Here is a 27928-nt window from a genome sequence, read left to right as displayed (position 1 = left end):
GGGTGGGAATCACATGGCCCTCTAGATAGTGTTGGACTCCAACTCTAGCCGGCATAACCAAGGGTGAGGAATGTTGGGAGTTACAGTCAAACAACAGCTAAGGTACACACAATTTATGTCATTCCAAGACTCTTGATTTAAATGTCTATTTTACCTTTTCCTCCAAGGTGCTCAGGGGCTGCATCTGCACTGCAGGAATAATGCAATTTGACACCGCTTTGACTGTCATGGCTCAATGCTATGGAACCCTGGGATTTGTCATTAGTGGCAACGTATTTCTGTAACAAGGAAGGCTAAATCTCTCACAAAACTGTCCAGAATCCCGTAGTATTGAGCCATGGCAGTTAAAGCGGAGTCAGGCTGCATTATTTCTGTAGCATAGATGCAGCCAGATACTTAATTCTCCCCTTCTGCCTATGTCACACTTGACCAACGTTAACACCCCTTTAAAGCAGGATAAGCTGAGAGAGTGTGACTGGCCCATGACTACCTCTTCAGTGACACTCCACCATTTGTGTGGTACATCAGTCTCTTCGTGTAGAAAAGTAGCTTCTCAGGGACAGAGGTTGCAATTTCGCCTCATCTTTAGGATGTTGCCTTTTCCTGTGCAGAGACTTTTAAAAGCTTTGTTGTTGTTGTTGGAGGGGTATTCAGTCTTGTAGGGCCCCAAATCAGGCTGGGCTTCTAGGGTCTGCCCCTATTCCTGAGTGGACTTATCCACAGGTCAATGTAAGTACTGTACTTTTAACTCTTATAAAAAGAGAACCATCCCCTGGTGAATGGCAAAAGTGTAATCTGACCTGAAAGCACTGACCACCCCACCCCCCCCCCGGCGCTCTCATCCATCCAGCCTTTAGTGGACAGAATTTTGTTAAGTTCTTTGGCACCATTTTCCTTTGCTTCATCCTTTAGATCTTTTGTTACATGCCCTTAAATTTTACCCTCAACCTATACATGGGTTGTATCAAAATCCAAAACCTGCCCTCGACTTATACATGAAGTCGACTTATACTCGAGTATATACAGCATGTGCCTTCAATTCTCCTGTTCATTTATGGTGATCCCATGAATTTTGAAAGATTGAAGATATTTTTTATTCCTTCAGCATGGTTCAACTTTACTTTCAGCCTTATGGTCACCCTCGGACCTTTCCACATTAGTTGAAATTCCCTGTCTCAGTGATTCAAGATATTTGGGGAAGAGGGTCTGTATGTAGGTGTGTGAGAACATGGAAGTATGTAACCACTCACCTGCCAGCCCAAAAAATAGTCTCTGGGCATGTTGGATGGTATGTATTTTGGGCCAGAGTGATTTTTCACACAGCAGTCTATAGCGGTGCCATGGATCTGTATAGTTTTTCATTTCATTTTCTTAAAACCATGGCTGGAATCCTGTTGGTCAGTTCCACTTAGAGCACACTCACTGATTCAGTTGTTCAATAGTGAATAAATCTCTGTGTGTGTGTGGCTGTGCCTTCAATTTGCTTGTCAATATATGGTGACCAGATGAATTCCATAGAGTTTTCTTAGGAACAGGATACTTATAGGTGTTTTTGCTAGTTCCATTCTCTGCAATATAGCCTATAGCACCTGATGCATGTTGATGGTTTCTCATCCAAGTATTAACCAAGTATTTAACCCTGCTTAGCTTCCTAGATCAGATGGGATCTGATGCCTATAGGGTATTTAGCCTCCAAATCCAACCTGCACCATCTGAATATCAATGGGATGCCAGCCATAGTCTAAACCATGACAGCCCATTCTCCAGACACAGATTGGCCAACTCAGTGAGAACATGGGTCACTATTTCTCACAAACATTTCCCAGCTGTGTGGGCTGATTCTTAGGTTTGATTCTTCCAGTGTGACTCCTACTTTATGCACAATCGGGACAGATTTCCAGATTCTTATACATACTGTTTTGCTGTTTTGTTAAAAATAACACACACACTAAAGCTACATTCACATTGCAGAAATAATCCAGGTTGACACCACTTTAACTACCATGGCACAATGCTACAGAATTCAGGGAATTGTAGCTTTGTGGGGCATTTAGCTTTCTCTGCCAGGGAGCTCTGGTACCACAACAAACTACAGTTCCCAAGATTCCACTGCACTGAGCCATGGCAGTTAAAATGGTGTCCAACTGGATTATTTCTACAGTGCAGATGTAGCTTTAGCGTGTGGGTTATATTTTAAAAAACAGCAAAAGTGACAGGAAAGTAATAAGCAATGGAATGTATAATATAACAGGTTGCCTCAGTTGAACACATTGAGAATTCAACCATAATTTACTTTTTAAACACTATAATGGTAACAGGAACTAAAAGCTTTTTGAAAATTAACGTTCCAAGCAAGGCCAATTCTGGTTTAACTCAGGTTGCTGTTTCATCAAATGCTTCACAATTAAATCCCTGCTTCTCTATTCTTTTCTCTCTGTCATGACCATACTTATTTTTCGTTTGTTTTCCACTTTTCTCCCAAAACTGTGACCCAGAGCAGTTCGCAAACAAGACCAAGAGATACAAAGAAAACAGAAAAAGTGAAAATTATTGAAACACAATTAAACAAATTGCAACGATAAAATACAGTGGAATTTAAAAAGTATTAAAAATGTTCACGTGACTTCAATTAATCAAGGAACTAAAAAGAACACTCAAAGCTCTGTCCATTTAATATTTAAAGAGGGGAACATAAGTACTTTCAGGTTTGAAATCTAAAAATAGATGACTTTTTAAAAATGATTATTGGGCAGAATGTCTGTTTAACACAATGTTGTCCCGATAGATGACTCTCCAGTGTAGGTTTCTTATGTTTAATTACAGTGGGTCCTTTGAATCTCCTGGGGTTTGCTTTCAGGATACCAAAATCAATGGATGCTCAAGTCCCATTATATGCAGTGACATAGTAAAATGGTGCCCCTTATATAAAATAGCAAAATCAAGCCTTGCTTTTTGGAATGTGTGTGTGTGTGTGTGTATATATATATATATATAATATTTTCTAGCCATTGATAATTGAAGCTATAGATAAAGAATCCATAGATATGGAGGGCCAAACTGTAGTCGCTTTATATTTAGAGGGAAATGAAATATCCATGGAGTTAAAATAAACTTTTGATTATGAACAAAAAGGTTATTTCAAAAATATAACAGAATCTGTATTCACACTGCAGAAATAACCTGGTTTGACACCACTTTAACTGCCATGGTTCAATGCTAGGGAATTCTGGGGATTATAGTTTGTTGTGGCACCAGAACAAACTTGTAACTAGTTACTTTCAGGGGATAACAAGGATGTAACAAATGCACATTAAAAAAACAACATGAGTAAGGCAACCAACATTGCTTTACCAGAGTAATAAGTACAGTAGACCCTTGGTATCCACTGGTTTGTTTCCAGGACCTCCCCATGGATACCAAAATCCATGGATGCTCAAGTCCCATTAAATATAAAGGCAGAGTAAAATGCCATTATGTAAAATACCCTTATATAAAATGGCAAAATCAAAGCTTGCTTTTTCAAATTTATATTTTCTTGAATATTTTCAAGTGTGGATCGTTGAATCCATGGATACAGACGACCGACTGTACCTTGCTTGTTTCTAGCAACTTTCAAACATTACCTTTAAAGGATAGATTTAGAGGTAATTTGGCAGAGTTTGAATCCATTCTCTACATTATTCTATGGGTTTTCCCCCTCAAAAAATGGAAAAAAGGAAAAATAATAAACAGTGCAGCAAGTGAAGTAACATCTTACTTTTAATCACTGTATTGAGTACTGGTAACAGACTTTTAGATTGTACTGAATAATGAAATGATTTATTAAAAAGAAATAATTTTGCAAGCTCTGGATCCCATGTAACAATGCCAGTGTATATTTATGCCGTAAGTGTGCTATCGGCGGGAAATGTTTCATAGCTTAATTTCCACATTATATTTGTTTTGGGGAAGGGGCGTACACTTAAAAACATCTAACATAGTTCTTTAACCTATTAGACCCAGCATTCAAATGTTGTTTTTCTCTTTCACAGAGACACAGTCCTCCTTTTCTTAACGGCTTCCCAAATATTTACACCAGGGATAGGACTACTAGGTCTCCTGAATGTTTTGGACTACAAATCCCATCAGCATCACCCATCTTGGCCAGTGATCAGGGGCTGTGGACACTGTAGACCCATGTCTCTTGAGAAGGGGCAGGCAACAGTGGAAGGCTAGGGAACTGCATGAGAATTTGGGGGCACACTTCCTGCTTCATCTCCCATTGAAAGTGCTTAAGCACTCCCAGGGAGTGCTTACAGTAAGTGCATTCATAAGCGGTAAAGAAATGTACTTGCTATATTGCAAGGTTAATTTTTTGCACCCAAATGCCCTCTAGGTGCTGTGAGGGAATTTTTGCCATGTTTGCAACCCTCCCTGCCCTTTTTCCAGAACAAGAAGTGAATGTAAATAACTTCTGATTTTTAAAAGGGCATTTTCTGGATCTGACAAGGCCCAGAGGGGAAATGCTTTCATGCCCCCAAGAGGGCATTGTGTGATATTTGGGGGCATTTTTGTTTACTGCCAGAAGTTCCCAAGGGCTACAAAAACAGCCCAGCAGGGGCCCACTTTGCCCAATCCTGCTCTAGAGAATCAGAAACAAGAATTTGGAGAAGCTACCTATGTTGGATGACAATTCCCAGATTCATTCAGCCGGCACAGCAAAAAAGAATTTGGAGAAGCTGCTTTGACAATTCCCAAATTTACTCAGTTCAAAAGTGTTTGGAGGAATTCTGTGTGCTGTATTCCACAAAAAGAAACTCTTCCAATTTCTGGCCAAAGATTCCCTATATCTGATTTATATGCCACAGTGAACCCAAAGCACTTGAACCCACAAACACAGAGGAGACACTAGCAAGCATTTCACAACCAATTGGCACACTGGAATGCCTTCTCTCGGGTGTGCAGCTTCTGGTGTGTCATGAGGATGTCCCTCCTGCCAAAGCTCTTCCCACACACCAGGCACTGGAAGGGTTTCTCTCCCGTGTGGGCTCTCTCATGGATGACAAGGCAAGTCCGCTGGCTAAAGCTCTTGCCACACTCAGAGCATTTATAGGGCTTCTCCCCTGTGTGGGTCCGCCGGTGGGTCACCAGGAACTGTTTCCGGCTGAAACTTCTCCCGCAGTCAGGGCAGAGGTAGGGTTTCTCCCCTGTGTGGGTCCTTTCGTGTTTGATGAGGTCTGACTTTGAAATAAAGCCTTTGCCACAGTGGGAGCAGATGTAGGGTTTCTCTCCCGTGTGGATCCTTTCATGCTTAATAATGTATGACTTGCGGCTGAAGCTTTTCCCGCAGTACGAGCAGGAATAGGGTCTCTCCCCTGTGTGGGATCTTTGGTGTTCGATAAGTTCCGACCGCCATACAAAACCTTTCCCGCATTCAGGGCATTTTTTCAAGCGTTCATCTTGGATTCTGGGCTGGCCTCCTCCCGCTCCTCCTGTGACTTGCGAGTAGCTCTGCGGAGTACAAATTAATTTCCCCCTTTCCTTCTCCAGATGGCTCTCTGAAGCTTCCCCCAGATCAGGGATGCGTGAAACGTTCCACTCGGCTCTTCCCAAGAATACCTTGTGGGGCTCTGGTTCCCCAGAAATGTCAGAGTCCACACCATAGGTTCGCTCATCACCTGCAAGAAAGGGGGAAATCCAAAGGCAGAAGTCATTTCCTGGCCCAGGGGTGAGAAAAAATAAATATATTCAAGTCATGGTGGAACAGGTTCACTGTCATTTTCCAGGAAGAATTCAAAGTGCTGGTTAGGACCTTTAAAACCCTACACAGATTGGGTCTAGACTGTCAAAAACAGTGGTTCTCAAACTCTGGTCCTCCAGATGTTTTGGACTTCAGCTCTCAGAATTCTTGACCGTTGACTGAACTGACTATGGCTTCTGGGAGTTGAAGTCCAAGACACCTGGAGGACCAAAGTTTGGGATTCACTAATCTAAAAGATCATATCTCCCTACACAAGCCAGCCCAAGTGCTAAGATATTCGAAGGAGAGCATTCCCTTGGTCCCAACACCATCACAAGCATGGCTGCTGCATCTACAAATGAGACCCTTGTGGATGAAGTGGACAGTGCAAATCCCTTCCACAGGTCTGGTTAACCCCCTTTCTGCTCTCTTTCCACCATCATGTTAAGACTTTTTTTTTAATTGAGGCAGGACTTTGGCTAATTTTAATCATATGGCAGAGTCGGGTTCAAAGAGGTGTGCTACTTCTATGTTGTATATTTTTAATTATCCTTTAAAAGTATTTTAAAACTGTTTATAATGCAGCTTGAGTCTCCCTTATCCAAAATCTGAAATGTTCCCAAATCCAGAATTGTACACATGGATGGTTAAGATAATGGCACCTTTGCTTTCTGATGATTCACTGTCCACCAACTTTGCTTCATGCTCCAAATTATTAAAAATATTATTAAATTGTTATTAAATAAGTGCTACAAAACTATAGGGGGAAAAAGCCTTACCTAGTGAGGCAGCATCTTGGTCATCATCCTCTTCCTCCTGTTTTATCTCCCCTAAAATGACTCTGTGCCAGGAATCTGATGAAGCTTCCTCTGTGTTGGGAGAATTAATCCCCTCTTCTTTGAACTGCCCCAATACCTGAAAGAATAAAGCAGGTCCCATAGATAAAACTTCTCAATCCTGAAAGTGAAGTGTAGGGCTGGGAAATCGGTATTATTGAACCACAAATCTTGTCATCCCTCACCAGACTGGCTGGAGGAAAACATTTAAAAATGCCTGCTAGGTTAATAAATCAGTTAATACTTCCACCCACTGGTCTGTTCCTTTGATCGTGTACCCAAGTAGACAACTTGTCTTTCGCGATACACAACCACCATAATTTTGAACTATAGTTTCTACTAATTCATTTCCAGGCACAATTAAGAGTATTGGTCATGACCTATAAAGCTCTATAGTGCTTGGGTCCAGACTATCTGAATCATAGAATCATAGAGTTGGAAGAGACCACAAGGGCCTTCCCATATGAGCCTGACCAACTTTTAAGATCCTCAAGGGAGGGCTTTCTCTCAGTCCCACCACAATCACAGACACATTTTGTGAAGTCACCCAAGAGCCTTTTCAGTAGATAAGCTCAGGCTATGGAACTTTCTGCCACAGAAGACCAATCTGGCTTCCTCCTTGCTCTCCTTCCATCAGCAAGTAATTTTAAAAAAATTAAAATTAAGCAAAGATTTAGTGGTAAGCACCTATGAAAAAATGTATGTGTACTGCATTATTTTTTAATTGTTCTTGATTTCATATGTTGAGCCAAAACACAATGTTTAGTTCCAGGACCTCCCATGGATACCAAAATCCATGAATGTCAAGTCCCACTAAATACAATGGAGAGTGAAATGCTGTCCCTTAAATAAAATGGCAAAATCAAAGTTTGTTTTTTAGAATTTATGTATTTTTAAAATATTTTCAAGTCGTGAATGGTTGAATCTGTCGATATGGAGGGCCAACTGTATTGCTGCTTTAATATGGTATTTATCTAATAGTGTATTAACTTTATTTAGTAATCATTTTTAATTTACGTACCTTGCTTTACAACTAAGTGCAGCAGTGTGGAGTAGTGGGTTGAGCACTGGACTAGAATTCTGGAGACTAAGATTCAAATCCCTGCGCAGCCATGAAACTCACTGGGTGAGCTTGGGCAAGTCTCTTAGCCTCAGAGGGAGGGAAAGGCAGACCCCTTCTAAACAAATTTTGCTAAGAAAACCCTGTGATCAGTTTGCCTTAGGGTTGCCATAAATCAGAAACAACTTGAAGGCATGCAACAACAACATCAGCAACAACCACCTTGCTTGAACTCAGGCACAAACTTGTTTGGATCCTATTTGGGAGAAAGACTGGATATAAATTGGTTGCTCTGCAAGAAGAAAGACAATTAATTATATAAAATAAAATTATTTAAATAAATACAAGTACAGGTTGTTGGAGGGATTCAGGAAGTTGTAGACCTAAATGATAGTGTGTCTATGCTCTAATCTTCACCAACAGACATCCCCATATCTTGCAGTAGGAAATACCCTCATCAAGACCTTCAGTCCTAAAAGCCCATCTTCTCACCAGCTCTTTCTGCCTCTCATCCTCCTGGTGCCTAAGAAGAAAATCCTCTGCTACAGCCACAGCCTGGGAACAGTTCTCAGGCTCCATGTCTCGAACCCAGCTCTGGATCTCTGGCGGTAAGACGACCAGGAACTGTTCCAGCACCACCAACTCTAGAATCTGGTCCTTGGTGTGCCTCTCTGGCTGCAGCCAGAGATTGCACAGTTCCCAGAGGTGGTTACAAGCCTCTCGCGGTCCCTCAGCCTCTTGGTAGCCAAACTGTCTGAAGTGCTGGCGCTGCCTTTCCGAGCTGGTGGCCTCTGCATCGAGAACTTCTTCCTTTACTTTCAAGGAGTTGATTTCCTCACTGGTCCGGTTGCTGTCAGTTTGCAGGATTTCTTTACAGAGGTCCGGCAGAAGATGGGCCATCTTCTTGCCTCTCAGATGCTGGGGAATGTTGATAGTACTCCTAAATAAAAGGAAATTGTTACCATTATCTCGAGCCATGGGCAACAAGCAGGCAAGCCATGCCCTTTTTTGAGCAAGGATGGAGAAGACTGACCTTCCTTCTTGACCTGCTTCCTTTCTATGTGTGGGGAGATTTTAGCAACCTGATTATAATTTTAAGATGTTTGATAACTAATTTAGAATTAGAATTATAAGTAGTGGTGATGTAGGTTAACATTATAATTCAAGATATAGCCATGTTAGTCTCTAGAATCAGTATGCAGAGAGATCTTGTAGCACCTTTGAAACTCACTGAAAAAAAGAATTTGGCAGCATGAGCTTTTGTAGACTTAAGTCTACTTCCTCAGAATCATAGGTTAACCTTAGTCATTGACTTGCTTCCTATCTATGAGCAGAGAGATTTTAACAACTCATTTATAAATTTAACACATTTAGTAACTTACATAGCATTATGATTTTCTGATCAGTGATGGAGGAAAAGAACCTTGATCCTTGGCTTGCTTGGCTTCTATGAGCAGGAAAATTATAACAACTTATTTATTATTTTTTAAGACTTATCAGATATCTGTACATTATTATGATGAATTCCATTTTATTCTGCTGCTGTTAGGAAGAGTGTTCAAGGCAGCAAATGACCATAGTTATCTTATCTTAATAACAACTTTAAAAAAATAATTGCGATAACCAATGTAATTAACAATATCACCAACACCAAGGGACATCAAAACAGTTAAAGGGTAATTCTGAGATACAGAAAAATGTTTTACTAACATTAATCCCAAGCCTCTCCTCCATTCACCATATATATATTAATTCTGAGGCATTCCATTTTCCAATTAATCTGTTTATTTCTTTACTGCCTTTTCATGAACAGAAGTAGTCAAGCTGGTTAGGGGATTCTGGGAGTTGTAGTCTAAAGAAGTAACTTTTCCGAGCTCTAATTCTATATAGAATTGCTCTACAATCCCTACATGAGAAAAAGCTTCCCCATTTAAATGTGGAGGAGATGCAGTACTCAGGATAAAGTCAGCTTAGATTTCTATCATCTCGTTAACATATGTGCAGTGGACTCTTGTTATACGCTGGGGTTTGGTTCCAAGATCCCCTGTGGATAACAAATCTGTGGATCCTCAAATCCCATTAAATATAATGACACAGCAAAATGGTATCCCTTATAAAAATGGAAAATCAAGGTTTGATATTTGAAATCTATACTTTTTTAACATTTTCAAACCATGGATGCTTGAATCCGTGTATAAAAATTTTGTGTATAAGAAATTTTGTGTATGTTGTGTATTTTGTGTATAAGAAATTTTGTGTATGTTCAATGGTTCAAAGTCTAAACTTTGCCTCTAACCTCGATTACTTTTCAAGCATAAATTTCAAAAGACTTTCTCTGTACAATAACCTAATTTACCATGCGGAAGATGGAGGAGCATAGCTAGCCATGTTGACCAATTTACAATGCTCTATACAGAAAGAACAAACAATTTGTTGTTGTGATGGTGGTGGTGGTGTGCCTTCAAGTTGTTTCCAACTTGTGGCAACCTATCATGGGATTTTCTTGGCAAGATTTCTTCAGAAGAGGTTTGCCATTGCCTTCTCCTGAGGCTGAGAGAGTGTGACTTCTTGCCCAAGGCCATCCAGTAGATTTCATGGCTAAGATGGGAATCGAACCCTGGTCTCCAGAGTCGCAGTCCAACACTCAAACCACTAAGGCATGCTGGCACAAACAATATATGCAATGTAGAGAGAATTTTTCAAAACCTCGCCACTTCCTCAACCAGTTTTCAAATACCATGCCTATGTTTTTGAATTCCACAGAACTCTTATTTGGCCCCAGAGAATGAATGCTGCTTTTCTGGTTTTGCTTTGGCCCATACTTGTGTTTTGGCTTTGTTTTTAGATATGCTTGATTGTTTCGTTATTATTCAGTTTATTTTTCTAGAGAGAAAAATCTCTTACAGTGAAAATATCTTTATTTAAATTTAAATATTTTCATTTTTTAAAGTTTGCTTGCTACTTCGTGATATTTGGAGGAGAGCCGTTTGGGCAAATATTCAAGTCAAATGAGAGAGCGAGAAAGATGCTGACATACCCTTTATCGAGACTTTCTAGACTATCACCAGAGATCTGAAAGATCTTTATCATGCTGCCTGTGTTAAATAACTTCATAAGGATTTCTGTTTTATCAGCAGTGACAGTTTAGTTAATGGCTATTATAAATACTGTAAAGTAATTGACACTGTTCATATTTTGTCCATTTAATTTCATCAATGACTATGATTCCATAAGGCACCTACACTTCTGACAGGATTGGGAATCATATGGGCCTCAAGACTGCAACTCCCAACAGCCCCAGACAGGACACTCAATGGTGAGGAATGCTGGGAACTGCAGTCCAATCACATTAGGAGAGAGGTAGCATTTCCCCCCTTGATGTATCTTATGAACTAGGTTAAAGAACTCTTTGTTGGTCCTAATAAACTACAGTCTCATTCTATCTTTAGTTTTTTGTGGGTTTTTTCAGGCTATGTGGCCATGTTCTAGATGAGTTTATTCCTGATGTTACGCCAGCATCTGTGGTTGGCATCTTCATACCTTTGTCTGCAAGTTGGATTTTTTTGTTATTTCAAATGTGGAAACGGAATACATACTCCACATCAGAGATTCCATAATTTTAATCTACCTAAGCCCTAGAGGCACCAGATCCCCTCTGATCTTGGAAGCTAAGCAGAATCAGCCCTAGTTAATACTTGGATGGGAGACTGATAATGAATACCTGGCATTGCAGGCTATATTTCAGAGGAAGGAGCTGGCAAAACCACCTCTGCATCTTTCTTGCCTCAGAAAACCATATCAAATTCATGAGGTTGCCATAAATCAAGAAGTGTCTGGAAGGTACAAACACAAAGATCTGAAAACTTGTTGCACTTCCTCCCCTGCTTTGTAGGCAAAGGGATCTTGTAGCATCTTTGAGACTAACTGAAAGAGAGAAGCTGGCAGCATGAGCTTTTGTAGCATGAGCTTCCTCCCCCTCCATCTGAAGAAGAAAATGTAAGGGTATGAAGGCTCATGCTACTAACTTCTCTCTTTCAGTTAGTCTCAAAGGTGCTGCAAGATCCCTTCACATATTAATTTTCATAGAATCACAGAGACAGAAGAGACCCCAAGGGCCATGCAGTCCAACCCCCTGCTATGCAGGAACTCTCAGTCAAAGCATCCCCGACAGATGGCCAAAGACCGCCAGGGAAGGAGACTCCACTACACTCCAAGGAAGGCGTGTTCCACTGTCAAACAGCCCTTACTGTCAGGAAGTTCCTCCTAATGTTCAGGAGGAATCTCTTTTCCTGCAGCTTGCATCCACTGTTCTGTGTCCTGTTCTCTGGAGCAGCAGAAAACAAGCTTGCTCCCTCCTCAATATGACTTCCTTTCAAATATTTATACAGGGCTATCATATCACCTCTTAACCTTCTCTTCTCCAGGCTAAACATCTCCAGCTCCCTAAGTCATTCCTCATAGGACATGGTTTCCAGACACTTCACCATTTTAGTCGCCCGCCTCTGGACACGCTCCAGTTTCTCAATATCCTTTTTAAATCGTGGTGCCCAGAACTGGACACAATATTCCAGGTGGGGCCTGACCAAAGCATAATAGAGTGGCACTATTACTTCTCTTGATCTAGACACTATACTTCTATTAATACAGCCTAAAATTGAATTGGCCTTGTTAGCTGCCGCATCACACTGTTGACTCATGTTCAACTTGTGGTCTACCTGGACTCCTAGATCCCTTTAACATGTAGTTTTATTCAGCCAGGTGTCCCCCATCCTGTATCTGTGCATTTTATTTTTCTGCCCTAAGTGCAGTACTTTACATTTCTCTGTGTTGAATTTCATTTTGTTACCTTTGGCCCAGCTTTCAAGTCTATTCAGGTCATTTTGAATGTTGATCCTGTCCTCTGGAATATTAGCTATTCCTTCTAATTTGGTGTCATCTGCAAATTTGGTGTGATTATTATTATTGTTATTAACTGAAAGAGAGTAGCTCGCAGCATGAGCTTTTGTAGACCTGGCCTACCTCCTCCCCATCCATCTGAAGAAGCAAACCGAAGTGTATGAAAACTCATGCTGCCAGCTTCTCTCTTCCAGTGAGTCTCGAAGGAGCTGCAAGATTTTCCAGACTAACAAGGCTGTATCTCCCCTAGTTTGGGGGTTCATCTTAGAAAGCCAGTGTGAGATAGTGGTCTGAGCCTTGGACTATGACTCTGGAGACCAGGGTTCAGTTCCCAGCTCAGCCATGGAAAGCCACTGGGTGACCTTGGTCCAAGTCACACTCTCTCAGCCTCAGGGGAAAGCCATGTCCAACCCCCTCTGAACACACATCTTTGCCAAGGAAACCCCAGGACAGGCTTGCCTTAGGGTGGCCCTAAGTCAGAAATGACTTGAAGGCAGACAGCATCCCTGCCAGACAGAATGGTTTTGCAAAGTCCAGGAATCCCCCTGCTTCCTCTGTGGTTTCCAATTCATCCTGGAGCTCCTTCTGCTGCCTCCTCTCCAGGCTCAGGGCAGGGAAGCTTCCCCAGTTGGACTTCTGCCTGCTTCCAAGCCCCCTCCCCACACAGAGCCCCTCCCCACCTACCAGCTTCTTCCTCCAAAGGGACACAGAAGGGCCGTCCAAGAGGGGAGATCCCAGGCCACTTTCCCAGCAGCAAGACAGAGCGGAACCAGAGAAAGGATACTTTGTTTCCCCCCGGAAAGCACACCTTTTCCTCCCCCAGAGTGACTTCCGGTCACTCTAGGAATTGGAACTCTCTGACCTTCACCCTTTGGAGAATGAAGAGCCAAGAGCTTGAACTGATAGAGGAGGAGAAATGGGGGGGGAGCAATGGGGTGCGCTTAGAATCATAGAATCATAGAGCTGGAAGAGCCTACAAGGGCCATGATCCAGTCCAACCCAGAGTGAAGATCAGAAACAGCTCCAGCTCTTTAAGAGTTGTCTCATCATGGGGGAATTTCAGCAGGGCTTGACTTCTTACCAGGTTGCATGGCAAGGGATAAACCTGCTGAGATTCTCTCTTGTACATCATTCATAAAGAACAGGGCATTCTCTGATTTCCATTCGGGTGGGATATAAATGTCTAAAATAAACAAATAAAAATACAGAACTACTTTGAGGAAATAAAATAAGAGACGACAGCAGAAACCATGGACAGAGGAATAAAAAGAGTTAGTGTTTAATTACATAGCTGGACTGAACCAATTGCCTCTCCTTACCAGCAGAGAGAGGAGAAATGGTACAAAAATCTGTTTTCTCGGAAGCAACTATATGATGAGTGCGCACTTCAGAAGCAACAGTTCATCTTTCCAATTGCTTTCTGCTCCTAGACAGGTTTATTGACACCTCTTTAACAGCCATGATTCCGTGCTATGGAACTCTGGGATCTGTAGTTTGGTGAGACATTTAGCCTTCTCTGTCAGAGAGCCCTGGTGCCACAACAAATTACAATCTTGAGAATTCCCTAGCATTGAGCCATGGCAGCTAAAGTGGCGTCAAAGATTACTTCTGCAAAGATTACTTCTCCAGACTAAGCCAAGTGAACAGGCCTATTGAAGGCAATATGATGCATGTTAGTCATGTCTAGCTGAAATTCCATTCATCTTGATGGATCAAAGAAAGGTCCAAAACACATTGCAGAAATAATCCAGTATGAGACCGCTTTAACTGCCCTGCCTCAGTGCTAGAGAATCCTAAGAATTGTAGTTTATTGTGGCGCCAGAACTAACTGACAGAGAAGACTACATGCTTCACAAAAGTACTGTTCCCAGAATTCCCTAGCATTGAACTAGGGCACTTAAAGTGGTTTCAAACTGGATTATTTCTGCAGTAGGTTTTGGACTGAAGTCTTGACCCAACCTATAAACAATTAAAATTTTGTGAGTATTCTTTACATACAGTTACGGCATGAAAGAATATTGTGGCTGTGTAGTTATTTTAGTATCAAATGTAAGCAGCATCCTTTCCAATAGGTTTTACTATCTTTATTTTTAGTTTTTGCCTTCCATGGGTGAGTTTCACAGTTCTGTGAGTTACTGTTATTCCCGTTTCTCAGAAGGCAGAGAACTCAGGCTGACAGACACAGAGTCTCCTCACATCACAGTATTTGTCCATGGCATTGGGGATTTCTCCCCAAAAGGAGATCTCTTCTCCACCGCCAAGATGGAACCAGCACTTTCCCCCGGTTCCAAGCACTTTAAAGGTTTCTCCCCATTATGGATCCGCTCATGTCGAATGAGGGTCGATTGATGGCTAAAGCTTTTCCCACATGCTGAGCATTTATAGGGCTTTTCGCCAGTGTGAGTCCGGTTGTGTGCTATCAGAGACGACCGATCGCTGAAACTCTTCCCACAGTCTGAACATGAATAAGGCTTCTCTCCCGTGTGGGTCCTCTTATGTGTTGTCAAAGTTGATCTGTCACTGAAGCTCTTCCCACAGTAGGGGCACTTGTAAGGTTTCTCTCCCGTGTGGATTCTCTCATGTTTAACAAGGTGTGGACGCTGGCTAAAGCTTTTCCCGCAGTCTGAGCACTTGTACGGTTTCTCTCCGGTGTGAGTCCTCTCATGTAGGATTAGGTGGGATCTTTGGCTGAAGCTTTTCCCACAATCTGGGCATTTATACGGCTTCTCCCCAGTGTGGATTCTCTGATGAGTTATAAGGACATTCCTTCTGCAAAAGGTTTTCCAACAAACTGTACACTTATACTGGGACTCTCCTGCAAGAGTCTTTTCATGCATGATAAGATCAGATCTCAGCCTAAGAGCTTGCCCCAGTTGAATTCCTGCCCTTCCTCTCCCAGCCTTGAGGATTACTGGCGGCTGGATTATGTTTTCATCAGAGTCCTCATACCCTCCCTGAGAATTAATGTATTTTCCGCCTTGAGCTTCTGAGTTATTTCCCTCTAAACTCTTAGATTCCTGCACTTGATCAGGGTGATGGACAACACTCTGTTCAATTTCCCCAGGCAACATTGCAAATGGCTCCAGTTCTTCAGGTTTTGCTGACTGGTTTTGCTCCTTTTGACATGCCTTCTCCAGTTGCGCTACAATGTGGAGAAAAAATCAGATAAACACCATTACCTTGTGACAAGAAGAAAACTAGTCTCAAACCAGGTTCAACACATGAAGAAAGATGGATCTACCAGAGTGATTCCTTTTATATGCACCCAATCACTACTGTATCTTTAAATTTCAAAATTCATCATAGGTAACCAAGAATTCCGTCCAGGCAAGTACAGAGACGTCCATAGGGTTGCGTGTGCCAGTTAGTAAAGCACTTTCTCACAAAGTACAGATCTTCCCATTCATAAAAGTCAAGCTGGATAAGAGGAAAGGCCTATCAGTAACAGCATTTTGTTCAGTAGCCAAACAGTAGTATTAGTAGTAGTAGTAGTAGTAGTTGCTGTTTTTGTTGTGTGCCATGAAGTCATTTCTGACTTATGGTGACTCTAAGGTGATCATATCATGGAGTTTTCTTGGCAAGATTTGTTGAGAGGGGGTTTCCCTTTGCCTTCCTCTGAGGCTGAGAGAGTGCAACTTGCCCAAGGTCACCCAGCAGATTCCATGGCCAAGTGGGGAATTGAACCTTATCCTCCAGAATTGTAGTCTAGAATGGGCCCCTCCTTGTTAGCCTTCCAAGGAGTTTATCACACGGGAGGAATTTCTCTTAATTTCAAACGAAAAGAACGTGGGGCCAGAACGCATTCATGTGAATTCACTAGTTCAATGAATTTATGTGAATTCAAATTGCATTTGAACTGACTTCCACTGACCAAAAATAGCTTGCCATTGCCCGAAATTGCGTGTGATCATCTCTCACGCAATAACGTGAAACCCCATGACTGCATTCGGACTGACTTCCCATTGCCCAAAACCGTGTGTGGTAGTCTATCACGCAATAACGTAAAACCCCATGATTGCATTCAGATTGCCATTGGATTATACTTCCAATTTCCTTGTCAGATAACGTCCCAACATTTAAAACAAAAGGGTTTTGAAGAACGGGTTGGGTATTGTAGTCTTTTAATTGTATATTAAACACTTTATCTTTTTAAATATATTTTATTCTTTTGTATGCAATCTGTTTTAATATTGTAATAATTTGATTTGGTTTTAATCTAACATTTTTCTATGTTTTTAATTGTACAGTTTTTAATTTTGTAAGTCGCTCTGAGTCCCAGTTTTGGGGAAAGGGTGGGATATAAATAAAAATAATTATCACAACAACAACAACAACAACCAAACCTCTACACCATACTGACTCTTGGCCAGGTAGCTACCTACAGAAAGCAGGGGTTGAGTGTAAATGGACCGTTCTTTGCAATAGCTGGATATCCTGAGGCATATTCTGCTGGTACTGGAAATGACATATAAGCAACCTTACTAATACCCATTAATGGGTTTAGAAATGAATTCTGTCATGGATTTCTGTGAATAAATACTTCCTTCATGTGAGGAGATAGGATCTGCCAGATAGCCTGGACCTAAGCTAAATATATGGCTTTATAGCACTCTGAATTGTGCCCAGAAACAGATTGGCAGCCAGCAGAGCTGTTATAGCAAGGGAATTATATGGTTCTTGTAACCTGCCCCAGTGTGATGTAGTGGTCTGAGTGTTGGACAACAACTCTGGAGACTAGGTTGGATTTCCCACTTGGTCACAAAACTCACTGAGTGACCTTGGGCAAGTCACACTCTCTCAGCTTCGGGGGGGTTCTTTAAATTGTGAGTTTTAAATGATGAATTTTAGATGTGGATTGTTTTAATATGTGCACATCTTATTTGTCCTTTTAAACTGATGTGTGTTTTAACCAATGTGTTGTTGTTTGTTAATTGTTGTTGTCTTCCACCCAGGGAGAGGTAAGAAATAATAATAATAATAATAATAATAATAATAATAATAATAATTGTTATTATTAGGGTCACCATAAGTCGGAAACAGCTTGAAGTTGCATATAACAGCAACAACAGCAACTACAGCAACAACACCAAGACACATGCCTCAATTAACATTATGGCTGAAGCTGAAGCTTATGCCTACTGCTCCAAGGATGGAGAGAAAGTGCAACCCTCCAGATGCTGTTATACTGCAGCTCCCAGCATTTCTCACCCTTACTTACACTGCTGGGGGCAGATGGCAATTGCAGTCCAACAAGATCTCTGGAGGCCCACAAGTGGCCCATTCTTAGAACAGATGGTATATTCCAAGCGGTAGCATAAACATTAACATTTTGGTTTACACAGCACCAAATTAAAAAATAAAAAAGAAGTAAAAGAAGGAAGCCTTACCTGTAAAGATGGCATCTCTGTCAGCCTCTTGTTTGATCTCTGTGAAGCAGAGCTGCTTCCATGCATCTGGATGAGTCTGTTCTGTCTCAGAGAAAGTATGGTCTGCTCCCTGGAACAGATCATGAGACACCAACATGAGAAATCACTGTCCAAAAAGTAATACCAAGAGTGTTTATTTATTTCTATATTGCAGGGATGGGAATTATGCAGTCCTCTAGATGTTGTTTCTGGGAGTTATCGCCCAACATAATCTGAAAGGGCACAAAATTAATGTCTATGATCCATTGTAAGTATTTTATTTTGGAGTATATTAGAGGTGGGCTGCATCCACACTGCAGAAATAATCCGACTTGACACTGCTTTAACTGCCATGGCGCAATGCTATGGAATCCTGGGAAATGTAGTTTATTGTGGCCCCAGAGGTTCTGATGCCACAACAAACTACATTTTCCAGAATTCCATAGCACTGAGTCATGGTAGTTAAAGTGGTGTCAAACTGGATTATTTCTGAAGTGTGGATGCAGCTGTGGATAGCTGTGCTTTGGTGGTGTGGCTGCATTATTGTGAAATAAAGGTGAAGCATGTACTGTAATGTGGTCATTAGATTTTTAAAAACTGTCCTTTCACCATATATATCACTCTCTCATCTGTACACTGAATACAAATCACATTCCAAATTCCAGAGTGTAGGACCAGATCTAGCGGTTTTAAGTTACAGGAGGGTAGTTTGCAAGAAGAAACTTCTTGACAGTAAGAGAGGTTCAGCAATGCAACCAATTGCCTAAAGAGGTGGTGAGAATCTCTTTCTCTGGACATTTTCCAAAAGAGGCAGGAGATCTACCTGCTGGGGCTGCTTTAGCTGGAGAACCTGCATTGAGCAGGAGGTTACACTAGATGGCCCATGAGACCCCTTCTGACTCTGTGGTTCTGTGATTCTTGCACATCCCTTCAAACCCCAGGAACAACCCCTATTCAGTTCTCCCACCTCCTCATTTTGACTCTCAGCATCTCCCTTCCTCAACAGGAAATCTTCTGCCAGGGCCACCGCATGGGTGCAGGTCTCTGGGTGACATTCTTGGACCCATTCCTGCATTGCTGACGGTAGGACAGTCAGGAACTGCTCTAGAACCACCAGATCCAGGATCTCTTCTTTTTTTCTGGCTTCAGCCACTGGTGACAAAGTTCCCACAGCTGGGTGCAAACCAATACTGGACCCTCAGCAGCCTGATAGCGTAACTGCCGGAAATGTTTCCGCTGGGCCTCAGCGTTGAGGTTCTCCTCATCTTCCAGAACCTCTTTCTTCACTTTGCCACCTTCTTGCTTGTCTTTGGCCAATGGGCTGTTAGCCAAGAGTTGGGCTTCCTTGCCAGGGCTGGGCAGAACGTTGGTTGCATTATGTTTTGTCCGATGTTGCCTGGCATCTGCTGCTTTCTCAGGAGATAAGATACTCTGAGCCTCATTTCTTAATGCCAACATAGTTTGGTATGGAGTACTCCTTTCCAAGTGAGAAGACTCAATGGCCTTCAAGAAGTTTTGCAGCCGGCCTTCCCAGGGCTGTGGAGAGCCTTTCGGCTGTTCCCGTTTCACATTGTTAGCTGACTTCCTTTCCCAGGATTCCTTTGCACCTTCAGCCCGGATGATACGACACCATTTTTGAGTAGCTTTCTCCATTTCATTTGGGTCAGGCTCCTCCACTTACATTCTCTGTTTCGACGCAGCATCTAGTGGGAGACTCGTGGTTGAGATACCATCCTGCCAGGCGGCCATTTCAATTCTCAGGCCGACCTGTGTAGCTAAAATTGAACCCCTCAAGTCGGTCAAGACAAAAGCTGTCTCCCTGCAAAATGTGAAAAATGTTTCCAACAGTGCAAAATGGGTTATTTATTTAGTTCATGTATATCCCACTTTCTTCCTGGGATGGGACCTGAGGCAGCTTCTTGAGCAAAACTTACAAATTCTTGTCAGGACAAAGATGTTGGTTCCTGAGAATGGGAAAAGAAAAATGAAATAAAATTATCTCAAACAAACAAGACACGTGAAAGTAATTAGGCCAAGTGGCAATAACCCAAGACCCTCTTCAACAGGCTGAGTTTTGAAAACACATTTTCCAGAATCGTGGATGCTAAACTAAGTACAGTAGTCCCTACGAAAGGGTTGCCTAGGGCCGCCTTATGTCAGAAATTACTTGAACGCACACCACCACAACAACACCAAAGAGAAGATGTATTATCCAGAGTAAATTCTCTTTTTTTCATCCCTTGAAGGCATGAAATGCTCAGTCAGGTGGGAAATGACTAGTAGCCATTCTAGCCTATGTAGGATGGAAGCTGGCCTGCTCCAAGCCTCAAGAAGTGGTGGATTCAAGGTACTAGACCTCAAGGAACCATCTCCCAAAGTACAATGGTCCCTCCACATTCGCTGGAGTCAGAGATTAAGGACTCCTATGAATGTGGAAAAAAACCTCAAATTAAAAAAAAACACTATTCTTTTGCACCTGAGAGAATACCTCTATAGAAATCTCTAGGTCCTCCAATGCAACTCTGTGAGTAACATCTGTCGGAAATTGACCAGAGAATCATGTTGGAGGACCTACAAATACCTAGAGAAGTGTTTTCTCGAGGAATTTCCAGGTTCTCCAGCACAACTCTATGGTCAATGTCTGTCAGAGTTGCACTGGGGGACCTAGAAATTTCTAGAGAGGACATATTACTATATATACTCAACTCTAAATTGATTTGATATATAAGTTGAAGGCAGGTTTGGGAACCGAAATTTTGGATTTTGATGTAACCCGTCGATAAGGCGAGGGTAAAACTTAGAGCCATATAAGAAAAGATCTAAAATCGATGAAGCAATGGAAAACATTGCCAAAGAACTTACAAAATTCCAGCAAGCATAGGGTTGCCATACCTCCGGACCTCGAAACCGGGGGAAATGTAGGACAAAAATTTCAAATGTAGGACACACAAACATGTGTCCTACATTTGAAATTGTTGTCCTACGTTTTGCCCTCGCCGCTTGGGCTCCGCCTCCGCCGCGATCGCAACGAGGCCCAGGGCCCAGGCGGGGAGGCAAAGCCTCCCTGAGTGAAGGATTCCCTCCCCGCCTGGGCCCCCGGCCTCGCCGTGATCGCGGCAGGGAGAGGAGGCCCAAGTGGCGCGGGAAAGCCTCCGCCTTAAGGAGGCTTTCAGTCGCCGCCTGGGCCCCCGGCCTCGCCGCAATCGCGGCGGGGAGCAGAGGCCCAAGCGGCGACTGAAAGCCTCCCTCAGCTTGCCACATCCTGCCCGGGGGCGGGGGCAAACCGGGGCGGGACCGTGCGGACCCGCCCCAAACCGGGAAAGTCCCACCCCCAGGCGGGATATGGCAAGCCTAAGCAAGCATAACTATTTGTGCTCACACTAAAGACTGGATGGATGAGAGAGTAGAAGGGGGCCAGTGCTTCCAGAGCAGATTAAACCCTTGCCTTTCACTATACACACACACACACACATATATATGAGTTAAAATACAGTACTTACATTGACCTATGGATAAGTCAACTCAAGTTTTTTAGTCCATTTTTAAAACTGAATTTCTAGACTTATACATGAGTGTATCAATAATTATAATAATTGATTATAAAATACAATAAAATATAATAATTGATTATTAGCAGTAATCAAATCTGCAAATAATCAAATCTGCTAAAGTCAAAGCCACAAATGTGGGCGGTCAACAGGTCCAGAACACACTGCAGAAGTAATCCAGTTTGAGATTGCTTTAACTGCCCGGGCTCAGTGCTAGGGAATGAAAGCCTTCGACTTTACACTAGGGAATTCTGGTGCCACAATAAACTACAATCCCAGGATTCCCTAGCACTGAGATAAAGCAGTCTCAGAGTGGATTGTTTCTGAAGTGTGTTTTGGACCTGTGTCTCTTAATTCACCTGCTGCTTCTTCCAAGTCAGTTTTGGACTCTTGTCCTTTTGCTTGAATATCTTTGCCTGAGAAATTCAAATTCCACTTGTCTTTCCCATAGCAGAAGAAAAAAAGGAAATGATCATAAAGGTTCTTTTTCTTTTACTTTTTTAAAAATTAAATCCCCTTACAACACAGAGAGACAAGATCTAGCACTGCTTCTCCTATGGGCAGATAGGGAACTTCTGAGTTCCCATCCCAAGGAGCCATTTTTAAATCAGGGTCTGGGAGAAAAAGGAGGAATGCAAGATTTGTATAGAGCTGTCAGTGGAGGCAGCATTCCCATTTAGGAACAAGAGGTGGCAGCCAAGGCAAAACATTCTGCACTTTCTGATCCGACATGCTGCGCTTTGTGATGCTCAGTCATCCTCCATATTTTTTTAATTATTAGTTTTATTTTATTATTGTACATGTTTGATCTGCACCTCACCTTGCATCCTGCTGCCATTGCAGAGCTGAATCTGATCCTATTTCCCTTGATTAAAAATGCGTGATGTTCTTTATTGTTTAATGGCTTTATGTGTAACAAATTTTCTGATTAAAATAACGTGGCTTGCAAACCGTACAAAAACAGGCCACACTATAATGCTACATCAGTAAGAAAAGGAGGGAGAAGACTAAAAAGCAAACACAAATGATGCAATAATATAACTATTACACAATATAACACATACTTGACTAAATGAGAGTTCAAGCATATGTGATGTTGTGTAATAGTTACATTATGTTGGTGTTCCAGTATTTTTCTCTGTTTTAATATGCGTTGTTTTAAAGTGCTCTATCTGACTGCATTTTATTCTTTGAATAAGTGATGTTTTGATATTGTAGTAATTTAATTCTGTTATATATATTGCACCAATATACAAAAGCAGGGTAAAAAGGCCAAAGAACTGGACCTGGCCCTGATCTTGTTACCAAGGCACTCTGGAATTTATAGTTCTACTAGGCAGGGTCCTTTCCCCTCTTCTTCTGCCAGGAGAACAAGACCTCTCTATTCAAGAGGGATTTTTACTATTGACTAGCCACTGATGAAGGAGCTTATAATGAGGTGCTTTTAAAGCTAATGTGCTTTTAAATTGTCTTTCTTTTCCAGTGTTGTTTTAACATCATAAACCATTTTTCTTCTCATAATATGAAACTATGCTTGGATTCAGCATGCTTAGCGTGATTAATAAATTGATTGTATTAGAAAATAGTAGGCTGTTAGATTTGGAGGGACGCTATTTAGGATTCGGGAGGCTTCTCATGATAACTGATTTATCTCCTTTTATCTGTGCCTGTTTTTCATCTGTATCTCTTTTTAATATTTCTGTGAAACACCTGGCTGAATGAGTCTACGTGTGAAAGGGATCTAGGAGTCCAAGTAGACCACAAGTTGAACATGAGTCAACAGTGCGATGCGGCAGCTAACAAGGCCAATGCGATTTTAGGTTGCATCAATAAAATATAGTATCTAGATCAAGGGAAGTAATAGTGCTACTCTATTCTACTTTGGTCAGTCTCCACCTGGAATATTGTGTCCAGTTCTGGGCACCACAATTTAAAAAGGACACTGAGAAACTGGAGCGTGTCCAAAGGAGCACGACCAAAATGGTGAAGGGTCTGAAAACCATGTCCTATGAGGAACGACTGAGGGAGCTGGGGATGTTTAGCCTGGAGAAGAGAAGGTTAAGAGATAATATGATAGCTCTGTTTAAATATTTGAAGTGATGTCATATTGAGGAGGGAGCAAGCTTGTTTTCTGCTGCTCCAGAGAACAGGACTGGAAACAATGGATGCAAGCTGCAGGAAAAGAGATTCTACCTCAACATTAGGAGGAACTTCCTAACAGTAAGGGCTGTTCGGCAGTGGAACACACTCCCTCAGAAAGTGGTGGGGTCTTCTTCCTTGGAGGTCTTTAAGCAGAGGCTGGATGGCCATCTGTCAGGATGCTTTGATTGAGTGTTCCTGCAGGGCAGGAGTTGGACTGGATGGCCCTTGGGTCTTCTCCAATTCTACGATTCTATAATTCTATGCATTTGGGAGTACTTGGATTATGTCTTCCTGCATGGAGGAAAGGGGTTGAAATGGATGGCCTTTGGGGTCTCTTCCAGCTCTGTGATTCCATAATTCTAAAAGCTTATGTCCAGCAACTGATTCTGGGAGAGGTAGTGGCACAATTCTTGCTCTACACACACACACAACTAAGCTTGGTTACTCAGGGAGGATTTTCCTTTCCTCGCTGAAGGTGTGCCACCCAGCTCCAGAACTCCACCTCCAGGAAACGCTGAGCGGAAGACGCCTCTGGACTTTGCAAAGCTTTCAACTTCTCTTTCCAGGTATTCTTGGCCTCCCCTTTTCCTTTGCCTTCATTCTCAATGATGCTCATATGGAGAAGGCTAAAAAATGGGCCCTCATATATGCAACAGGGTGGAGGAGGAAAGGCCTGCTGCTGGACCAAGCTGTGCATGCAACTTGAGATGCTGGGCATGTGTGAGCAGCATATGGCCTAAGCATCTGGCCGTGAAGGACTGACCCCAGAAGAGGGTACATTAAATACCTGTAAGAACAGAGAGGGGACAGGGAGAGAAGAGAAAGGAATTCATGGCGTGAGGTGCTGCACAAATGAAAACACAGCTGCCGCCCCCTGCCTAGTTTCCTCCAGATGTGTTGGGCTACAATTCCCATCATCCCCAGCAACTTTTGTTGAAGGCACACAACAGCAACATCAGTCAGAGTTATGCCATTGCAACTCACCTTATTGTTGTTGTTATTGCAGATGTGGCATAGTGGTTTGAGTGTTAGATTCTGGAGACCAGGGCTCAATTACTGGATGACCTTGGGCAAGTCACATGCTCTCAGCGTCAGGGGAAAGCAATGGCAAACCTCCTGTGAACAAATCTTGCCAAGAAAACCTCATATACGGTTGCCATAAGTTAGAAATGACTTGAAGGCCCACCACCACCACAACAACAACAACGCCAGGATTCTTTACTGACCACACAACAACCAAAATGCCACCAAACCCACCTTTTAAGGAATGCTTCCCCTCCAACACAGCCATTTCTATGTTGCTGGAGATACCACATTTCTTAGGATTACACACCAAGTAATTAAATCCTGTGTGTTGGTATGATTCATAGAAAGCATGCATGACCATTGTGGTACATTAGATGCCTTGTGTTGAAAAATACTATTGTTTGTCATGGTTTCCAGATTCCCAGCTCTCAAGCGATGTCTCAGGAGGATGGGAGCGCCAACCCAGCATCTCTCCACCGTGGACTCATCCACCACCTGGACCACTTGGTGATGACCGTGAGGAGCATTGAGGACACAGTGGCCTTCTACACCCAGGTCCTTGGCATGGAGATTGTCTCCTTTAAGGTGCTAGGATTTTTCTGATTGCAAAGTCAGGGTTAGCTCAAGAGACCTGCTCCCTGCATAAATGAATTCTCAGGAATGTCTCTTCTAAGGATGGAAAGAATATTTCATGGCCAAAAGAAGAGTCCATGCCATTTGGTAACCCCCATCAGGAAGAATAATGCATCGGCAAGACTTTATACTCCATTTCCCCCCGATATTCTCATCTCAAAGTATCCATGGATTATTCTGCACAGAATTATTCTGTACAGAAGTACATGGAGTTTTTCTGCACCAACTAATTCTCCAGGACACTTTAGGATGAGCAAGTACATGGAGAACACTATGTGCAGAAACATTTGTTTTCTCCCAGACATTTGGAAAGTAATAAATTTGAAAAGCTGGGGAAATTATTTGTCCTGGAATGTTGTGGGGTTTTTTTGTTTTGTTTTGTTTTGTTTTTTTTTTTGGTGAGATATTTAACCTTCTCTGTCAGAGAGCTCTGGTGCTACAACAAACTACAAATCCCAGGATTCCATAAGATGAAGCCATGACTGTTAAAACAGTATCAAACTACATTAATTCTGCAGTGTGGCAGCAACTGGTCCATCAAATAGTTATCATAGCAAAATAGCATTCGACAGGATTAAAAATCTAGGGTAGATCTCCATGGTTGGAGGACATAACCCTTGGAGTAATTTTCTGGTGCTCAGCTCCTTCAAGGCTAATCCCAACACAGCTACTTTTTGCTTTACTCACAGGGAACCCGCAGAGCCTTACATTTTGGGAACCAGAAGATTAACCTCCATGAACTGGGGAAAGAGTTTGAGCCCAAAGCCCACCACCCGACTCCTGGTTCCTTGGATATCTGCCTCATCACGGAGGTGCCTCTGGAGCAACTCATGGAACGATTGAAGGTCAGGCCAACCTTGCTCCCTATAACAGTGGTCCAAAGGGATGGTGCCATGCTGCAAGATCCCGCTCTGTTAATAAGCATCATTGGCCAGGCTGGCTAGTGGATTCTGGGATCTGCAGTCCTAAAAGTCATTTTTGCAAGAGCTGGGGGGGGGAGTGTGAGCGCATCTAAACGGTAGAAATCATGCAATTTGATACCACTTTATGTTTTGTAGCTCCATCCAACAGAGCCCCGGGATTTGTAGTTTTGTGAGGGACTAACACTCTTTGGCAGATTAAAGACCATGTGAAATTATGAATCCCAGGATTCCATAGGATGGAGCTATAAAACTTAAAGCGGTATCAAATTGCATGATTTCTACAGTGTAGATGCACGCAATGCCTTATAATATGGCCAGCATATTATTGCAAGTGATCCTTTTTTGATCTTGCTAAGTTGTGGAAGGCAATGAAATTACAGTGGTCCTTCCACATTCATTGGGATTAGGGGTGAAGGACCCCCATGAATGTGGGATATCCATATTTTTTTTTTCAAAAAACACTATTCTTTTTACCTAAGAGAACAGCTCTCTAGGAATCTCTAGGTTATCCATTGAACTCTGTGATCAACCCCACTGGAATCGCACTGAAGGACCTACAAATGCCTAGAGAAGTGTTTTCTCTAGGAATTTCTAGGTCCTCCATTACAACTCTATGGTCAACTTCTGGCAGCGTTGTGCTGGAGGACCTAGTGATTCCCAGAAAGAACATATTAATCCAGGGGTAGGCAACCTGCGGCCCGCGGGCCGGATGTGGCCCGGCGAGGCCTTGGGACTGGCCCCAGCCCGGTCCTGCTGCCGATTGCCACCGGGGCCTTTGGGGGGCAATTGTCTATAGAAGCCTCAGAAACATGCATTTATATTAACATTTTTTTAAAAATCAGCAAATTTTTTCACGTGTCCTCCATTTTTTTAAAAAAAGTGTCTTCCATTTGAAAATTTTGTCCTACATTTGTCCTGGTTTATTTATATCTTTAATTTTTTAAAAAAATTATTTAATTATTTGTTTTTTGGCTTCGGCCCCCCAGTTGTCTGAAGGACAGCAACCCGGCCCCCGGCTCAAAAAGATTGCCTACCCCTGTATTAATCCAAACCATAGATCGTCAAATCTGCAAAAGTCAAAGCTGCAAAGATGGAGGGCCAACTGTATAGCTATTCTGTTTCCTTCCTTACAGGCCTGTGGGGTAAAAATTGAAGAAGGTCCAGTATCCAGAACAGGGGCAATGGGCCCCATAACATCCATTTACCTCCGAGATCCTGACCAGAACTTGCTGGAAATCTCCAATTATGGCAGCCAGTTAGAAGCACAGTAAATTCACCAGAGTCCATTGCTCCCTTTTCATGTATGAAAAATCAGGTGTGTCTGGATCACAGCACTTGTTGTAGTCCCTGGACTGGGACCATTCCAGAATAAAGACAGAATTTTAAAGAGCTTATCCAAGTTGCTGAACCCATTTGAAGAAACAGAGCTTAGTAATTCAGATGCATCCTTTAAAGTTTGGACTAAAATCCAGAGTGTATTGTCCATGCCATCTGCATGAAAGCCCCAACTGTCATGTCCCCTTGAGAAAAGGAAAAGGAAAAGGAAAAAGCAAAGACAGCTGGAAGCATCCAAAAAAAAAAAAAAAAAAGTGATGTGGAAAAGTGACCAACAAGTGTTGAAAAGAGGGATCGTTTTACTATTGAAAATAGCCCAACACATTTCAGCCAGGGAAATATTTTGTATGGTCTTCTTTGCAAGCTAATAAAAGCAAAAAGGATAAAACATAGGAAACAGTCACA

General features: G+C 42.3%; 2 protein-coding genes and 1 pseudogene across 3 annotated transcripts; 1 reads left to right on the top strand and 2 right to left on the bottom strand.

Moving 5' to 3' along the window:
* The first annotated feature begins 21 nt into the window (after positions 1-21).
* LOC149320748 (glyoxalase domain-containing protein 5-like) lies at positions 22-27928 on the top strand. Its single transcript, XM_089506394.1, has 5 exons — positions 22-102; positions 24082-24172; positions 25050-25217; positions 25955-26110; positions 27322-27928. Exons 3-5 carry the CDS (start codon positions 25068-25070, stop codon positions 27457-27459), a joined length of 444 nt encoding a protein of 147 aa, XP_089362520.1. The 5' UTR covers positions 22-102; positions 24082-24172; positions 25050-25067; the 3' UTR covers positions 27460-27928.
* On the bottom strand, positions 3390-13270 carry LOC149320750 (zinc finger protein 396-like). 2 transcript variants are annotated; one of them, XM_089505975.1, is made up of 5 exons: positions 13196-13255; positions 8998-9062; positions 8108-8555; positions 6499-6634; positions 3390-5657 (listed from the first exon to the last, which is right to left on the bottom strand). In XM_089505975.1, coding segments are annotated over exons 2-5 (1344 nt in total). In that variant the 5' UTR covers positions 9000-9062; positions 13196-13255; the 3' UTR covers positions 3390-4899. The 2 variants fall into 2 exon arrangements, with proteins under 2 accessions (XP_089362101.1, XP_089362102.1); XM_089505976.1 differs by lacking the exon at positions 8998-9062 and having other exon boundaries at positions 13196-13270.
* On the bottom strand, positions 14704-19569 carry LOC149320749 (uncharacterized; annotated as a pseudogene).

The sequence above is a fragment of the Sceloporus occidentalis genome, unplaced genomic scaffold, assembly GCF_023333645.1.
Source record: "Sceloporus occidentalis isolate IW3139 unplaced genomic scaffold, rSceOcc1.0.p SCAF_1, whole genome shotgun sequence".
NCBI classification, from domain to species: Eukaryota; Metazoa; Chordata; class Lepidosauria; order Squamata; family Phrynosomatidae; genus Sceloporus; species Sceloporus occidentalis.
The sequence above is the reverse complement of the archived record's forward strand: the minus strand, read 5'-3'. Positions and strand labels throughout refer to the sequence as shown.

Bases quoted from the DNA above. Each gene is read 5' to 3' on its own strand.
- LOC149320750 (XM_089505975.1), bottom strand. The intron at 6,635-8,107 runs GTGAGAAGATGG...TTATTCTTTCAG, and splicing joins ATGAGAGGCAGAAAGAGCTG to GTATTGGGGCAGTTCAAAGA. The intron at 5,658-6,498 runs GTAAGGCTTTTT...CCTTTCTTGCAG, and splicing joins CCAAGATGCTGCCTCACTAG to GTGATGAGCGAACCTATGGT.
- LOC149320748 (XM_089506394.1), top strand. From the start codon at position 25,068: ATGTCTCAGGAGGATGGGAGCGCCAACCCAGCATCTCTCCACCGTGGA. The intron at 25,218-25,954 runs GTGCTAGGATTT...CTTTACTCACAG, and splicing joins TGGAGATTGTCTCCTTTAAG to GGAACCCGCAGAGCCTTACA. The intron at 26,111-27,321 runs GTCAGGCCAACC...CCTTCCTTACAG, and splicing joins AACTCATGGAACGATTGAAG to GCCTGTGGGGTAAAAATTGA.